This window comes from Rissa tridactyla, chromosome 1 (assembly GCF_028500815.1).
Source record: "Rissa tridactyla isolate bRisTri1 chromosome 1, bRisTri1.patW.cur.20221130, whole genome shotgun sequence".
Taxonomy (NCBI): domain Eukaryota; kingdom Metazoa; phylum Chordata; class Aves; order Charadriiformes; family Laridae; genus Rissa; species Rissa tridactyla.
In genome coordinates, this window is record NC_071466.1 from 166,185,759 (window position 1) to 166,202,326 (window position 16,568).

Here is a 16,568-nt window from a genome sequence, read left to right on the forward strand (position 1 = left end):
CCCATCGAGAGGGGCCGGCGGCAGCAGCAGCGGGATCTGCCGCGGCGCCAAGCAGCCAGCGGACGCGGGGTTATTACTCTGGCTCCGCCACAGACTCTCTTATGGCAGCCTCCTTCCCCAGCAGCCGGGATTTCAGCCCCCTCGCAGAAGGCTTTTTCGAAAAAAAAAAACAACACCAAAAACCCAACCAAAAAACCAACCTTCCCTAAACATCCTGCGCCACTTCAAGTTCGATAAAGCCCTCCTTTTTTTTTTTTAAGTACCCATGATTTTTTATTTGCATTTTCCTATTACATCGTCACTTAGAGGAATCTATTCTGCCGTGCTTACCCTGCATCAACGAGAGATGACAAAAATACCTGCGCCACTTCCATATGCAATTTCTATGGGACTAATGAAAAGATACTTTTCTCTACACCCTTTTACTGCCGCTGTGTGTGGTGTGATAGATTTCATCAAACATCGTCTTCTAAATGTCATGCAGAAACAGACTAATCCCTATGGAGACCTCCAAGTAAACAAGCTGCTCTGGCTTGCGGCCAAGTCGTGTGAGAAGGGCACCTGATGTTTAAAGGGGACGACATTTTATTAGAAAAGGTATAAAGTGCCTCGGAATAAGGCTGCTATTGTAAAAAATAACCCGGCTTATTTCATATCAGAAAGACAGGGAAAAAAAAAACCAACACCCTAAGCACTACCATGCATATTTATTTGCACTTAAAAAGTAGATAGTTATCTAAAATGAGGAAGGAAAACTTTAATAGCTTTAAGAGCTGATAAGGTGCTTAATTCTTTTTATATACCTGCCTACTGAACTGTCACGGTAGGTCACACGCAAGACAATCAAAATCCTACCCTGTACTTCAACATGAGAAACGTTGTCTCTGCTAAATGCTACATCCTAGTCTGAGAACTAAAGCAGTGCTAAATATAAGTACCACTCACCGAAGAAAATCAGCGTGAACGACTCTTTTAGTGAAAGTGTGGGTGGCTCTTAAAAGAGCCTTTTGGGTTAAAAACTGACGGGTCCGAGACGCTCTACTTGGAGCTGGTGTACTTGGTGACAGCCTTGGTGCCCTCGGAGACGGCGTGCTTGGCCAGCTCGCCGGGCAGCAGGAGCCGCACGGCCGTCTGGATCTCCCGCGAGGTGATGGTGGAGCGCTTGTTGTAGTGCGCCAGGCGCGAGGCCTCGCCGGCGATGCGCTCGAAGATGTCGTTGACGAAGGAGTTCATGATGCCCATGGCCTTGGACGAGATGCCCGTGTCGGGGTGCACCTGCTTCAGCACCTTGTACACGTAGATGGAGTAGCTCTCCTTCCTTGTCTTTCTACGTTTCTTGTCGCCCTTCTTCTGCGTCTTGGTAACAGCTTTCTTGGAGCCCTTCTTCGGAGCAGGAGCGGATTTGGCTGGTTCCGGCATTTTACCAGAGTGTCACTACCTGTCTAGCACAGGAACGACGTAAATACAATAGCGGCGACACCCGAATTTATAGGGGCGGTATGCAAATGAGATGACTCAAGGCTTCTCTTGCCTATTGGACAATAAGGGATGTTGATGTCAAACCACCCAGCGCCTTCAATTGGTCGCTCTTTCATCTGCCTTCCTATTGGTTAACTTCACAATCGCAGCCTCCGCCAATCACAAGTCCCACCGAGCCCTAGCAGGAAGGGATAAAAAGGCAGGGTGGCAGCTCCGCCGGCATTTCTTCTGTTATTGCGGCTTTTTATATCTTTAGTGTCGGGTTTTATTTTGTACTTTGTTTTTCATCTTTTAAACTTGATCTGCGACATGTCCGGCCGCGGGAAGCAGGGCGGGAAGGCGCGGGCCAAGGCCAAGTCGCGCTCGTCGCGGGCCGGGCTGCAGTTCCCCGTGGGCCGCGTGCACCGTCTGCTGCGCAAGGGCAACTACGCGGAGCGGGTGGGCGCCGGCGCGCCGGTGTACCTGGCGGCCGTGCTGGAGTACCTGACGGCCGAGATCCTGGAGCTGGCGGGCAACGCGGCCCGCGACAACAAGAAGACGCGCATCATCCCCCGCCACCTGCAGCTGGCCATCCGCAACGACGAGGAGCTCAACAAGCTGCTGGGCAAGGTGACGATCGCGCAGGGCGGGGTGCTGCCCAACATCCAGGCCGTGCTGCTGCCCAAGAAGACCGACAGCCACAAGGCTAAAGCCAAGTAAAAAAAATCTTACCAACCGACAACCCAAAGGCTCTTTTCAGAGCCACCCACATGTTCTCAGAAAGAGCAGGAGCACTCGAGCCCCCAAGTACTCACTTCTCCAGTGTGTTTTGATATATCTGGAAACTGTTGAGGGAAGGTTCCTGAAGTACAAAAGTTTCTGTATGTATTTTTAACTTTATTTTCCTCGTCAGCATAGTTGCCTGCATTTATCTTTTTTATAGGAAGTTAAAGTATTTATGTAAAGGCTTCTCAGTTTCACTTTTTTGGAAAAAAGTCAATAAAAAGCTGTAGCTTACGGTTGATGACATCAGTCACCGCAGCACAGTGGATGGAGAGGAGATGAGAACACGGCAAGGGGTGGTGGGGCGTCTCTGCTCCTCGCTCCGTGGTTTTAGCGGGGGAAAGCACCGTGAACCCCAGCAGTGGAGGGGGTGGGCTGGGAAGCGGGCGGGGTTTCTGTGCCCACCCGCGGCGAGGGGCGGCGCCGCCGCCCACCAATCCAGGGGAAGCGCGCGGTTTTCAAAAGCGGGTCCGGTTTCGCGCGTGGAAAGGGGGACTTTAAGCGCCTTGTGCGTGGTGGCTGCTTTGTGTTTTCTGCCTCATGAAGTTATTTTCTGGGCTTGTTTGCAATTTACGTCTTCCAGGCATTATTGATAGAGTTATAAGTATTCCCGTAATTCAGCCAGTGCTCTTTCCCAAGGACAGTGTCAGCTATTCCGAGTACGTGGTGGGGGCGGCGGTGGTGATGATGGAAATCATCAGGGAGTATCATGGTTTGAAACAAAACAGGCTTAAGTGTACTTTTCCATAGCGTTCGCGTTCCTACTGAAGCTCTACTGACAGTCACATACAACATATACTTGCTTGCCAGGGATCATCATGTACCAGTCTGGACTCGAACTGATTTTTCAGTTCATTCTTTTTCATTCTGATAGCGTGCCTGGCGTTTAAGAGCGCTGTAGGGTTTATCCGCAAAATTTTCCTTTCCTTTTACAGTATGGTTTCCTGGGTGCTGCCTCCCTGGGCTTGGCAGCGCCCTTTGGTGCCGCCTCCTCGGGGCTCTCGGCCGCGGGCGGCTGCCGGCTTGTTAGGGCTCTTCACCTCTGCCTTGGCCTTTTTGAGCGTGGGAGCTCCTTGGCCTCCGTGGAGGCGGTCACGGCCTCGGAGACCAGCTCGGTGATGGTGGGGCCCGCGGGTTTTGGAGCCGCCCGCGGCCTCCGCCTTCGGCTTCTTGGAGGTGGGGGCTGGAGCGATTGGCAGTTTCGGACGTGATCAGAGACAGCTTTGAACAAGGGGGGCTGGGAGGGTGTCAGGGTGACACAAATCAAGATAATCAGCGAGAGCATTTTTAGGGAGGAGCCTCTCCGACGTTGATGTATCGGGGAGTCCGCCCCGCTCAAAGCTGGCAAAGGCTCCTGTCCCCTCTGCATTTCCTCGGAACTGTTGAAATAGTTAGGTTTTTCTTCCACTGTGAGGGACACTGTATTCCTTCCGTTGTTAGGCACATATAAGTAAAACAGGGTTTTGTCTCTTCTCCACGTTCTTCACGCGGAAAAAAACCAAAAGGGTCCGAAGGAGAGCCAGGAATGCATTGCCGGGGGTTGGGTGCCTCCCAATGAGGCTGCCTGAGGGCAGGGGTGGGTGTTTTTTCTTTGTTCTTTAAAAGTGCCCCTTGAGAAATAAAGCAAGGAAAACCGTACTGCATTTTGCAGTGTTCTCCCTCAGGAGGCAGAGGAGTGAGTCATTGTGGCAATGTGTTAATCGAAAATGCTTTTCAAGGAGAGGGAGGTAACACAGGAATTCCCGGTTGAAGTGTTGCTTGGAAACAAGATGAGAATCACGGGACTTGTTTTAAACGGTACTTGCTTCTTACACAATTTTCAAGTCGGTGGGGTTTTTTTTGGTTGTGTTTTTCTTTTTTTTTTTCCTCCGAAATAGGTAGTACTTTTTTTTTTCCCTCCTTTTCATAAGCCCTGTCTTGTTGAAAGAAATTGCATTAGATATTAATAATTTACCATTCAGAGTTGAATTTTAAAACTATATTAACTGCGGGACTTATTAGTAGCCTGCTGAAACTTGAGGCTAGAACTAGATTTAAAACACTTGAGGATTATTTTTTTTCTTTGTTTAATAATCTCAGTTTCTTGAAAAAATCACCTTGTGCTGGTGGATATTCGGGGAGGGGGGAGGGGTGGAAATTGCGTCGATCTGAAGCACAGCGCTCGTTCGCAGAAGGTCCTGATTGGGCCATTTGAAAAATCCTGTATTTTGAAACAGAGGCCTCCCGGGTTTCATTTTTGCCCTCGGAAACACGCTGTGAGGAGGGAGCGTTTCTCTCTTTTTCAAGAGGAATGCTCACACTGAAGTGCCTGAGAAGGAAGTATCTCTGTTCTGCTTCTCTTGGAAATTAGGAAAGAAGTTGTTTTTTTTCTTTTTTCCCCCCATTGAGATTTGAAAAATCACTTGAAAACACAAGTATTCTAACATTTTTTATTTTTTTTTCAAATGAGATATGGGTAGATTTAAATCTAAAGTATTTTTTTTTCTATTATCTTCTTCACTATAAGCTAGTTACATTCAGTAATGGTAGTTCATTAAATTTACCATTTCTAGATGTGTTTCCCCCTTGCATATAAGTGCATATAGCTTGGTTTCTTTTCATAGCAGTGACTACTGTTCTCTTTACCACCAATATTATCACAGTGTTCTTTAAGATGTTTTTATTAGTACAAGCAAACTGAGGAGTTCTGTATAACAAATCCTCTTCTTCTTCAGTTAAAATATGACTGGAATATTTTCCTGCAGTTACTGCATATAGTTCCTCTTCCTTGTTTCTTCTAACTAGCCATCCATATGTAATGTAGAATGGCAATATATTTTTCTAGCTCATGTCACTATGTTTGTTACAAATGAACACATCTTGTCTGCATACCATAGTTAAACAAAAGTCCTATGTATACTAAAATAGACAGGAGAAGTGGAGTATAACACCTATTCACTTGTGTGACAGGTGGGACAAAGTTTTCTTTAAGAACAAGTATCTTATTTCAGTTCAGATGCTGAATTTCTAATTAATCTCTATCCTTCCCCAAAATTATTTCCAACTATTCTGCCTAAATTTTCCAACAGATTTCTACATAAAGGAGGAAGGGTTTAGATTTAAGAACAGTACATCACAGATGCTGGTGGTCATGAAAAGAAACAAAAACCATTTAGTGTCATAGATGACCTAAACTACTTTTCACCTTTAAGTCCACACTTAAGCCTTTAACTACTAGCTATGGCATAGGTAGTACAATCTCTCGGATAGACTGGCTTTAAATAATGTTATTCGACCTGTAGTTACTTCATAGTTCTCTGTTTTTTTCCATAAAGCACTAGAAGATAATATGCAAGGTGATATACTAAAAAAAACCCAAAAACAACCCAAACAAAAAACAAACAAAGAAACAAAAAACCCATCCACACAACAACACCACTGCTCACCTGCAGAAACATTCCCAAGTATACAGACAGACAAGTAAAACATAGTGAAGTAATAATAAACATTGACACTAATGTCAATTCCTTGAATGTCTTTGCATCTTCACAGATTCTCTTCACATATTACTGTGGCACAACTGAGTAACGCGGGGGGTGGGGGGGAAGGATCGATGGGTTTGGGGGAAGCCCCCCAACACCGCACACGGGCCGCAGCTGCCGGGGAGGGGCGACCCCGGGGCGATCCCAAGCACCGCCCGGGGCCGCTGCAGCAATTTCTGACCAATCCTGCATGGAAAGGAGCTTCCTTCCCTTCCTCCTTCTCCTCCTCACCCTCCCTTCCCCTCTCCCTCCCTGCCGTTCCCTTCTCCGCCGCAGATGTTATTTTGATTCCCCAGACTTCACCGCTGAGAGAGCAACAGACCATCCTGCTTGGCTAAACTCTTTCTATAAGGAGCCCGTGATCATCAGAGCATTTCCCCCCTTGTCCATTCTGCCCTAGAAAACTTGCTGCATGACTGTGTGGTACCGAAACGCCACCATACTCGCTAGGCTGATGCGGACAAACCTTTCTCCTCTGCAGATGGCAATTCTATATATCACCTCTTTAAGCATTGGATTATTTCAAGTCTCTACACTTTGCATGTGAACGATATGGCTCTTGACATGTGGGGAGGGATTTCAAATAGAAGCCAAGTCCTTCCCTCATCCTACAGGCGCTGCAGCTTTTTTCTGCCAAGGAATTTCCTCTATTGCCTCCCCAAGTAGTCTGTGAGATAATCATGAAAATAACTACACAGACCAGGACACTAAGTAACTTGTAATCCCTTAAAAAAAAAAGTTAATGAATAGGAGATTGGGGACGGTGGCATTTGTTTTGGGGGGTTGTTTGATGGAGATTTTCTTGACCTTATGAGAAAAACAAAACTGATCCTCAGTGTGTGAGCTGACAGAGGCACGACGCAGGAACAACCACAAAACCATGGATTAAATGCAAAGAACTAATTTAATCTTGATACCTCACAGATCAGGGAATCTCTGAAGCAACACCTGGGCAGAAGCATGCAAGCAGAGGACGCAGGCACTGCAGAGCAAGAGAGAGTCCTTACTAGCAAGAGAGGCCTTGTTAGCAACAGAGTGAGAGCGCAAGAGCTCAGACTTACTGTTCTCACCTGTATTTCAAGGATTCAGGCGTGGTTTTCCACTGTGCTTTGATCTTCTTCAACTGCAGGGCAGGAATCTTGGGCATGTTCGATAAGGTGCCCTTGAGTCTATCACAGGCCTATGTTATCTAAGTGTAGATGTTCTACTTGTCAAGCATATAAGACTAAACAACAGTTAGTGTGATGTGTTTTTTCCAGCACCCCACGTGCAAGTCACTTGAGCATGTTTACAGTCCTCCTCGCTGATCTTCTCTTACTTTCCCACACTCAACAAGTGAATGTAATTGAATGGCAGTTGGTACCTCCAGGGATCAGTGTAGAAGTCTTTAAGAGACAAGAACTATTTAACAGCAGTGTCAAAAAATGCTCAGTTATGCAAGCAGCTGTGGTCTCCAGAATTCATGTCTATAGAGGAGAGAGATGGCTCCATCCTCACCTTTTCACTCATCATCGTCCTCTCTTCTCTAGCATTTTGAAAAATGCTATAGAGATTAGGAGTCTGTCTACTTCACAAAGCCACCTGTGGTGATATTTAGGCAGCTCTCCTTGCCTCATTAACCTTTTGGTTGGTAACTAATTTTATAATTAGATTGGACCTCACTAAATTTGATAGACTTAGCCACTGACCTTATAGATAGTAAAGAAGATAAGTAAGAACATCTTCACCTAGTAGTTGTCTCTGCTCTGAAAGCATCCTAGTATCCTCAGTAGGGAAGGCATTTTAAACCTTTAATCATTTTATCATCTTTCTCAGAACTTTCTTTTCCAGTTGCACTACATCTTTTTTTTTTATTTAGAGGCCAGAAATATGCACAGTACTCAAGGTGCAACTATTTCACACAGTGCTACAAAGATACAATATCCTCTCTTTTGTTCTCCATGTGTCTTCTGGTGATTCTTGGCATTCATATTATTTTCATTTTGGTACTTCTAACCATTGAAAAAAATTATGTATTTATTTATTTATTGTTTTCTGTTGTGGAAGTATCTTTTTATTAGGATCAACCTGGAGGTTTCAGTGAAGGTGGAAGATGGTGGTGAGACAGTTCTGAAGACGGAGTTAGGGTCAGGAGGACAAGCAGTGAAACTGAAAACTATGGTCAAAAGAAAGTGATGAATAAATGAGAATAGTGAAGTTTATTTTCAGTTAATGACATACAAAATGCTTAAAGTTTGGAGAGCCTCAAGACATCTATGCCATAAACTGTCTTCATTTTCCTGACAGATGGCCTTGTGCAGAGCTGTAGGTTGGTGACCTGGGCAGAGATTGACAGGTCGGAGTCTCCATATGAGTAGGATGCACAGAGCATTAACTTTTCTTGTGCTTTAATTAAGAAATTTGTGGCACAACTTACAAAATAATTTCATGGAATTGGACAACTTCTGTAATATTTTCATCATGGCAATTGCCACTCTAGGCAAAAATCTACCTCCACGCTTATCTGGATTTCACGTTTCCTGTGATTATGCTCTGAGAACACTTAGATTTCCCTGAGAAAATTCCCTCACAAATTTCTCACATAAGTAAAATAGCACTTTTACCGCAAGCGTCTGCTTTAGGAGGTGAAGCAAATCTCTACCTCCAAATAACAACATTTCTATCACAATACTTTGGGATGGTTTAAAAAATACACCACAGAGACTTTCTATGTTGATATTAATTCTACTATTGAACTGAAAACACGTGGTGGCAGATCTACTGAGACATCAGCAAGCAGCTTCTTCAAATAACTAAGCAGTTTTCCTCAAAACGCCAAAGAAAAGTAGGTCACTGAAGAGAAAACAAATTTTGAAATTCACATTATTCACCAGCCTCCTCAAGGGGACAGTTATCTTCTCGGAAGGCCAGGAATATTAGCAGGAATGGCAGGATGGGAGATTGAAAGCTGATGCAGAAGGGAAGAAGAGCGCTGCGATCTGCTATGACATACCTAGAATGGGAAGAGGAATAGAATTATTTCCTCGCTCCTTCACTCTGGTGTGCCCTGGCTGCCTTCCCACACCACAGGAGACAGCTCAAGGCTCTTCCAACTAATGCTGCTTGATCAGGAAGAGCAAAACAGAGCTTTCCACCCTCCCCATACTGTCTTGATTAATGAGAAAAGATGAATTGTAAAAAAAAAAAATAAATGATTAATGGGTGGTTCATATATTCACTTGTTGGTTCTTAGTAACAATATCCATGTAAACGAACCACCAGGAGTGAAGGATGAACACTGGCAACAAAATATGAGACCAAGGTGTTACATTAGGAAATGAACTGTTACCCCAGAATTCAATCAATGCAAATTGCTCGGTGCTCCTTCCTTCTTTTCCAGAATATAGAAAGGTTTGAGCTCCTGTAAACAGGATGTAGGCCCCTCCTTTTGGTTTAATTTTGTCTATTTTTCAGAAGTTCCCCCCTTCAATAGTTCCACTTCAATAATAATTGAAGTTCCACTTCAATAGTATACACAATGTTATTTTATATCTACAGCTGCCAGTGAAAAGTTTAGAAAGATACCACACACCTGCATTATGCTAAAATAAAACCAAGAAAACTAAACTGTTGTTTGGTGTGGAAAAGATAAAATTGGGTAAGCGTAACTTGGCTTTAACAATCATGAAATATAGAATAATATTTCCTCAAATAACCCAAGCACACTGTAATAGAGATCTATTCTATCTGCCTGTACATTGCTATCATATCTATAAAGATTCTGTGTAAAATCGGTCATAGTAAAAATTCATGCTTCAGACCATCTGCAGTTTTTATCACTTTTGAAGTTAAGATATTGCTTTGGTCAGGAACAAATCACACTGTTAGCTGTTTCAGTTCTTCAGCTGGGTTGTTACTCTTAAGAAGTAACAGACCTCAGATAAGGATGAAAAGTTGATTATTTAAGGAAGTCTAATATAAAGAGGATCAAGACAGTATGACGCAAAAATAAGCAAAGGTTAAATTTCACCGGGAAAAAAAAATTAACCGCACAACAAATACCACAAAAAGAGATCTAGTGAACTAAAAAGCAGCAAGGAATGGATGCTAAAAGAGATTGCAACTTTTTGACAAAGTGCAAATCAACACTAGGTATGGGAGGCGAATAGGGCAACTTGCAAGGCAGAGTACCTATTCCCACTAAACTACATAAAGAGAATTAAATTGTTAAAGTGGATAATCTACAAGAATATTAACACCTACACAATTGAAGTCATTAGGTGAAATGAAAGCAAAGCTCTAGAAAAGACGTGCAAAAACTTGCATGATTAAAAACAAATACGCCAGATGAAAAGGGCAAAATAATTCTTCCAGCAGCTCTGAAGAGAACAAAAGGGGTCTTTTGAACCTAGACAAACTGAGGGGAAAATCACACTAATCACTATCATGGAAAAGGCGTATGATATTAATTAAATACTGAGAGAAGTAATAGGCAGGGTAGAATACACTCTATAGTTATGCAGAAGCTTCACTGAGCTCTCTGTTGTATTCGATTCATGCTTGTCCTGGTTTGAGCGACACAGGACTAACATCTTCTAATGCTTGGGAAAACTGCACTTTTAGAAAGCCATTGTCTGAATTTGTGAAAATATTTACTTTGTAGCCAGCTAGGCTGTGTGGGATTCAAGGTCTCAGTGTTTTCGAGCCTTGCCAGGTGCAGGGGTGAGGAGGAGCAAGGCCCGGGCACTCGACCCAAGCTGGCCGACTTGATTATTCCACACAATGAACGCCACATTCAATATAAGTTAGAAAGTCTGGTGTGTAGTTTCTCTCTCCCTTGATGGCAGTGGTCCTGAGAACCTTTTGCCCTGCTGCCAGACCCCTGAGCCCTTCCCTTCCTCCCAAAGCCGTAGTGCTTGCAATGTCCGACATTTGCTGTCCACTGCTGGGAGTGCACAGCTCCCTGCTGATAGAATGGGCTGAATATAATCCTTGTATATTTTTTATTGGTATCGGGATCAATACTGGTTCTTTAATATTATTATTAACTATTTAGTCTTATTCTATTAAATCTATTTATATTTCAAACCCTCGTGTTTCCTTATTTTCTCCAATTCCCCTTCCCAGATGGGGAGGGGTCATCAGGTGAGAGAATAATTGTTTAAACGACAAAAAGTTGTTATGAGTTTCTCAAACCATAACAACGCTGTAACCTGTAAACATGGGAGAAAAAAAGGCTGCATATCAATTCATTTTTCGTCCTCAAACACTAAGTGAACTGATAAACAGTTTGAGAAGACATAGTGATTCTAACATAAACCGAGGAGCTTCATCTGTGCCAATAGCACCATCAAGGTTGGTATGCAAAGATAAATATGCTATTTCTGTACAACTAAATCAGGAGATATTATTAAAGGCTAATATCAACACTACAAAACTGGCTATCTATACATGAAAATAGACACGTCAAAATGGTCTCCAAACATAAACCGAATTACCTAGCATACATATTAGAAGGCTACAGAGAGCAAGGAAAAAAAATAATCCCAAAACAATCCCCAAAGCAGCAAAGTAAGAGAAAATTCTTTCAAGAAAAAGGGATGACAAAGGACAAATAATGGGGGGGGGAAAAAAAAAAAAAAAAAAAAAAGAGTGACAGCTCAAAGGGAAAGGGCTGTGAAATTACCAAGCAAAAACTTTTCAGGACCAGGAAACAGTATAGTAATGGGGACCCACTAGGAAACAGGGAAAAATAGGGAGGATCAAACAAAATGACAAATACTTGACCAACCAAACACAAAAAAAACACCAAAACCTGTGTCTCGCAGAGATGTAACTAACCAGGGAAAAAATCATGACAAGAAAAAGATGGTAAATAGCAAATGTTTGGAAAAGAATTTATTTGATACCCCTTCAAGCGCTAAGTAAAAATGCCCTCAAATATATATTTACTGTAAATTTAAATGCTAAAGAAGACAGGAAAAGTAAAACAGTCTGTCCACGCAAGGTTTGAGGGCTTTCTACACGGGTGGTGCCTCCGGGAGGCACCGCAGCAGCTCCCGCGGACTCGTGGTGCCGAGAGAGACCCTCAGCAAAGCCCGGCATCTTCTCCTGGAACGATAAAGCCGCTAAATCGGGACACGGGAACCGCTCAAGGCTCCAAAGATATTCCTACGGGAAGGGGCTCAGCCAAGGGGACCATTCCCCCACGGTGACCTCCCCTAAGCCGAAAACACCGACCGACCAGAAGGCCACAACGGCGGCCCTGGAGATCACCCCGCTCCCCATCCCGACCCCGTTGGAGCCCTTTGTGGAAGTGGCGGGAAATGGCGGCGGCGGCGCGCGAGCGGGGCGGGGCGGGCCCGCGCGCGGGCGGGAAGCAGCACTCGCGGCCCCGCCGCCCCCATTGGCTGGATTTTGCTGCAGACCCGCGCCCGCGCACCACCCGGCCCCACGCATCGTGTCGCCGTCCCCCCCCCCCGCCCCGCAACGGGCACCCGGCGCCGCAGCGACGGGGCCGGGACGTGCGCAGTGGGACGAAGGGTGCCCCCTGCGGGGCAGCGCCTCCCGCCGTGCTCAGCCCCAGCCGGCGGCCTCCCGGGGCCGGGGACGAGACTGGCACGGAGCCGACTGCCCGCCCCCCGCCCCCCATCGGAGGCGATGGCGCGAACGGCCCTGCCCGCAGGGGGAAGGGCGCGCAGAAGAGCCCGCCCTGGCCCTGCCCCGTCGCAGTCCTCAAACAGGTCGGACCCAGGGCAATATACACCGGCGCGGGCGGCCCTTCCCGCCATACGGTGTCGGGGTCGATTGGAGCGGAAGCATGTCTGGTAGAGGCAAGGGCGGGAAGGGGCTCGGCAAAGGGGGTGCTAAACGCCACCGTAAGGTGTTGCGCGACAACATCCAGGGCATCACCAAGCCGGCCATCCGCCGCCTGGCTCGGCGCGGCGGCGTCAAGCGCATCTCGGGGCTCATCTATGAGGAGACGCGCGGCGTTCTCAAGGTCTTCCTGGAGAACGTGATCCGCGACGCCGTCACCTACACCGAGCACGCCAAGAGGAAGACGGTCACGGCCATGGACGTGGTCTACGCTCTCAAGCGACAGGGGCGCACCCTCTACGGCTTCGGCGGCTAAACTCTGATTCCTGGGATAGGTCACGATTTTAAAAACACAAAGGCTCTTTTCAGAGCCACCCACGAATTTCAAGGAAAGAGCCGTAATCGCTGTTAGTTTCTGCACGCGTGTTGTTTTTAAGGTAGCGATAAAATTACAATGGGGGGTTCCGGGGCGGAATGCTGGTGTTGGTCTTTTGCTGTTGCTGCTCAGAGTCCCCGCTACCCCCAGTCCTTCTCTCAACACTCTCTTAAGCAACAGGCGAGTTTCAAATCGGCAAAAAACGATGAGCCTCCATTGCTCGTTGGGAAAAATACCGGGGCATCCACTCCTAGGGATCTACTCGTGGGGTTCCCTGGGCTCGGGAGAAAAGCATTCAGGTCAGGAAAGATAGGTACGTCTTTCATTCCCCTCCCACTGCTTGCTTACCCATTCTCCTTCCCCTCTTTGTCCCCCGTCATACACCTTCCCTGTCCTGCTTCGAACCGGGAATGGAAGGGAATTTGCCCGCAAGGAAACCGGGATGCCAAGCACAAAGCCCTATAGCGAGAGCCGCTCCCCGGCCACCGGCTTCAGAGCAGCGCCCGCAAACAGGAAGCTCATGAAATGGCGGCACGCTCGTCCCGGCCGCTCGGGGGCGGGACAAAGCGGGAAGGCGCAGGAATGAGGAACAGCCCAGAGCGCTCGTAGCGCCCCAGGGACGGCGGCAGAAAGAGGCTGCGAGCCCTCTGCCAGAACGCCTCCCCTTACTCCGCCTTCCCCTGCTGAAAGGCTGCCCGTTCTCCGGACACCGCTCTCGACCACACTCCCGTTACCCTGAGCGGGCAGCTTTAAACAGGGAACCTCGGAACTGCCAACACACAGAGGCCGAGGAAGGGGCGGGGCGGGGGAAAGAGAGGTACCCCACGCTTCCTTCAGCCCAAACCTCCCTGCTGTCCCAAAACCGGCGCTGCCTCGAGCACGGAAAACAGCGCTCGGCACAGGCCGCCCGCGCCTGCTCCATAAAAAACAGAGACACAGCTCTCTCCCGTGGCCATGTGGTGGCTCTTAAAAGAGCCTTTGGGTTTGGTCGTGGCGGGGCAGGAGCCGCAGCTCAGGCGCGCTCCCCGCGGATGCGTCGGGCCAGCTGGATGTCCTTGGGCATGATGGTGACGCGCTTGGCGTGGATGGCGCAGAGGTTGGTGTCCTCGAAGAGCCCCACCAGGTAGGCCTCGCTGGCCTCCTGCAGCGCCATGACGGCCGAGCTCTGGAAGCGCAGGTCGGTCTTGAAGTCCTGCGCGATCTCGCGCACCAGGCGCTGGAAGGGCAGCTTGCGGATCAGCAGCTCCGTCGACTTCTGGTAGCGCCGGATCTCGCGCAGCGCCACCGTGCCGGGCCGGTAGCGGTGCGGCTTCTTCACGCCGCCCGTGGCCGGCGCGCTCTTGCGGGCCGCCTTAGTGGCCAGCTGCTTGCGGGGCGCCTTCCCGCCCGTCGACTTACGCGCTGTCTGCTTCGTACGCGCCATCGCTATACTCCTCCGACTCTTAGTAGCTTAGAACTAACAACAGAAAACTGTTGAGCTTAACCGACAGCGACTCCTTTTTATATCCGAGCTTTGGCTGCTCATTGGCTGATGGAAAGAGCCGATCTCATTGGGCTAATTTGAAAATCCCGCGTTAACCCCGTCTGTGCTGAAACGTGTACTTCAGTAGTTAAATCACAGACTTAATCTTTTAATCTTCCGCTTTCTCGGAAGCTGTTTTTTTTTTTTACAACTTGTCTTTATTAATTATTTCCTTCATCAATGTACTTCTCATACAACCCGCAGAAAGACTCTGATAGCAAACAGGTAAGGTTTACAGAAGGATATATATGTTTGGGTTTTTTTGGTCTAATTGGTAAAATCTAAGTACGTAAAAACCCGTTCATTTATACTTTGTTGTACTAGGTTAATTTAGGGAAGCATTTCTGGAAAAATAAAATACTTTGACAACAATTTGAATTTGAATCCAAAATTGACCTATTAGAGTGCTTTTTAGCAACTAAAGTGGTACACATTGTCACATAACATAGACCCTGTAAGCACCACTAAAACTCACAAACAACTCAGTAAAAAAAAAAAAAGAAAACAAATAAGAGAAGTAGACACTAGAGAAATAAAACTTTAAAACGCTTTCAGATCTTCTGGAGATAAAAGAAAAAAAAAAGGAAAAACAAAGGACAGTACCCTGTTTTGGAAAGGGCTGAGGCTCGGGGCACCTTCACCTACCGCCCTGCTCACAGGGTGTTTCGAACTAACCAATTAAATTCTTGGCTTTTTCGACCAATCAGAGGCGGGAAGGCGGGGTCGCCATTCCCTGTAAATAGGAGCCGCGGGACTCATCGCTTTCTTTCTCTGACAAGTAGACGCAGGGAACTAGGATGGCACGCACAAAGCAGACAGCGCGTAAGTCGACAGGCGGGAAGGCGCCCCGCAAGCAGCTGGCCACCAAGGCGGCCCGCAAGAGCGCGCCGGCCACGGGCGGCGTGAAGAAGCCGCACCGCTACCGGCCCGGCACGGTGGCGCTGCGCGAGATCCGGCGCTACCAGAAGTCGACGGAGCTGCTGATCCGCAAGCTGCCCTTCCAGCGCCTGGTGCGCGAGATCGCGCAGGACTTCAAGACCGACCTGCGCTTCCAGAGCTCGGCCGTCATGGCGCTGCAGGAGGCCAGCGAGGCCTACCTGGTGGGGCTCTTCGAGGACACCAACCTCTGCGCCATCCACGCCAAGCGCGTCACCATCATGCCCAAGGACATCCAGCTGGCCCGACGCATCCGCGGGGAGCGCGCCTGAGCTGCGGCTCCTGCCCCGCCACGACCAAACCCAAAGGCTCTTTTAAGAGCCACCACATGGCCACGGGAGAGAGCTGTGTCTCTGTTTTTTGTGGAGCAGGCGCGGGCGGCCTGTGCCGAGCGCTGTTTTCCGTGCTCGAGGCAGCGCCGGTTTTGGGACAGCAGGGAGGTTTGGGCTGAAGGAAGCGTGGGGTACCTCTCTTTCCCCCGCCCCGCCCCTTCCTCGGCCTCTGTTAGCGGTTCCGAGGTTCCCTGTTTAAAGCTGCCCGCTCAGGGTAACGGGAGTGTGGTCGAGAGCGGTGTCCGGAGAACGGGCAGCCTTTCAGCAGGGGAAGGCGGAGTAAGGGGAGGCGTTCTGGCAGAGGGCTCGCAGCCTCTTTCTGCCGCCGTCCCTGGGGCGCTACGAGCGCTCTGGGCTGTTTCTCATTCCTGCGCCTTCCCGCTTTGTCCCGCCCCCGAGCGGCCGGGACGAGCGTGCCGCCATTTCATGAGCTTCCTGTTTGCGGGCGCTGCTCTGAAGCCGGTGGCCGGGGAGCGGCTCTCGCTATAGGGCTTTGTGCTTGGCATCCCGGTTTCCTTGCGGGCAAATTCCCTTCCATTCCCGGTTCGAAGCAGGACAGGGAAGGTGTATGACGGGGGACAAAGAGGGGAAGGAGAATGGGTAAGCAAGCAGTGGGAGGGGAATGAAAGACGTACCTATCTTTCCTGACCTGAATGCTTTTCTCCCGAGCCCAGGGAACCCCACGAGTAGATCCCTAGGAGTGGATGCCCCGGTATTTTTCCCAACGAGCAATGGAGGCTCATCGTTTTTTGCCGATTTGAAACTCGCCTGTTGCTTAAGAGAGTGTTGAGAGAAGGACTGGGGGTAGCGGGGACTCTGAGCAGCAACAGCAAAAGACCAACACC

At 48.1% G+C, this 16,568-nt stretch overlaps 5 protein-coding genes across 9 annotated transcripts in view; 2 read left to right on the forward strand and 3 right to left on the reverse strand.

Moving 5' to 3' along the window:
- The window catches only part of LOC128904638 (uncharacterized), a 29,637-nt gene that overhangs the window by 12,460 nt on the left and 609 nt on the right, over window positions 1–16,568 (reverse strand). The window contains exon 2 of the mRNA XM_054189294.1: window positions 8,054–8,079. Coding sequence (XP_054045269.1) covers window positions 8,054–8,079 — 26 coding nt within the window. The remainder of the gene's footprint in view (window positions 1–8,053; window positions 8,080–16,568) is intronic.
- Window positions 241–1,472, reverse strand: LOC128904654 (histone H2B 8). Its single transcript, XM_054189307.1, has one exon. The coding sequence runs from the start codon at window positions 1,417–1,419 to the stop codon at window positions 1,039–1,041; it is 381 nt and encodes a 126-aa protein (XP_054045282.1). The 5' UTR covers window positions 1,420–1,472; the 3' UTR covers window positions 241–1,038.
- LOC128904651 (histone H2A-IV) lies at window positions 1,724–2,371 on the forward strand. The gene has a single exon (XM_054189305.1). The coding sequence runs from the start codon at window positions 1,789–1,791 to the stop codon at window positions 2,176–2,178; it is 390 nt and encodes a 129-aa protein (XP_054045280.1). The 5' UTR covers window positions 1,724–1,788; the 3' UTR covers window positions 2,179–2,371.
- On the forward strand, window positions 12,443–15,723 carry LOC128917240 (histone H3-like). Its single transcript, XM_054219949.1, has 2 exons — window positions 12,443–12,870; window positions 15,238–15,723. Exons 1-2 carry the CDS (start codon window positions 12,562–12,564, stop codon window positions 15,661–15,663), a joined length of 735 nt encoding a protein of 244 aa, XP_054075924.1. The 5' UTR covers window positions 12,443–12,561; the 3' UTR covers window positions 15,664–15,723.
- On the reverse strand, window positions 12,888–14,928 carry LOC128904640 (histone H3). Of its 5 annotated transcripts, none has more exons than XR_008464584.1 (2): window positions 13,318–13,656; window positions 12,888–13,207 (listed from the first exon to the last, which is right to left on the reverse strand). XR_008464584.1 is itself a non-coding variant. In XM_054189295.1 (2 exons), exon 1 carries the CDS (start codon window positions 14,354–14,356, stop codon window positions 13,946–13,948), a length of 411 nt encoding a protein of 136 aa, XP_054045270.1. In that variant the 5' UTR covers window positions 14,357–14,928; the 3' UTR covers window positions 12,888–13,212; window positions 13,668–13,945. The 5 variants fall into 5 exon arrangements, 1 of the variants encoding a protein (XP_054045270.1); XR_008464583.1 differs by having other exon boundaries at window positions 12,888–13,212; XR_008464582.1 differs by having other exon boundaries at window positions 13,282–13,656.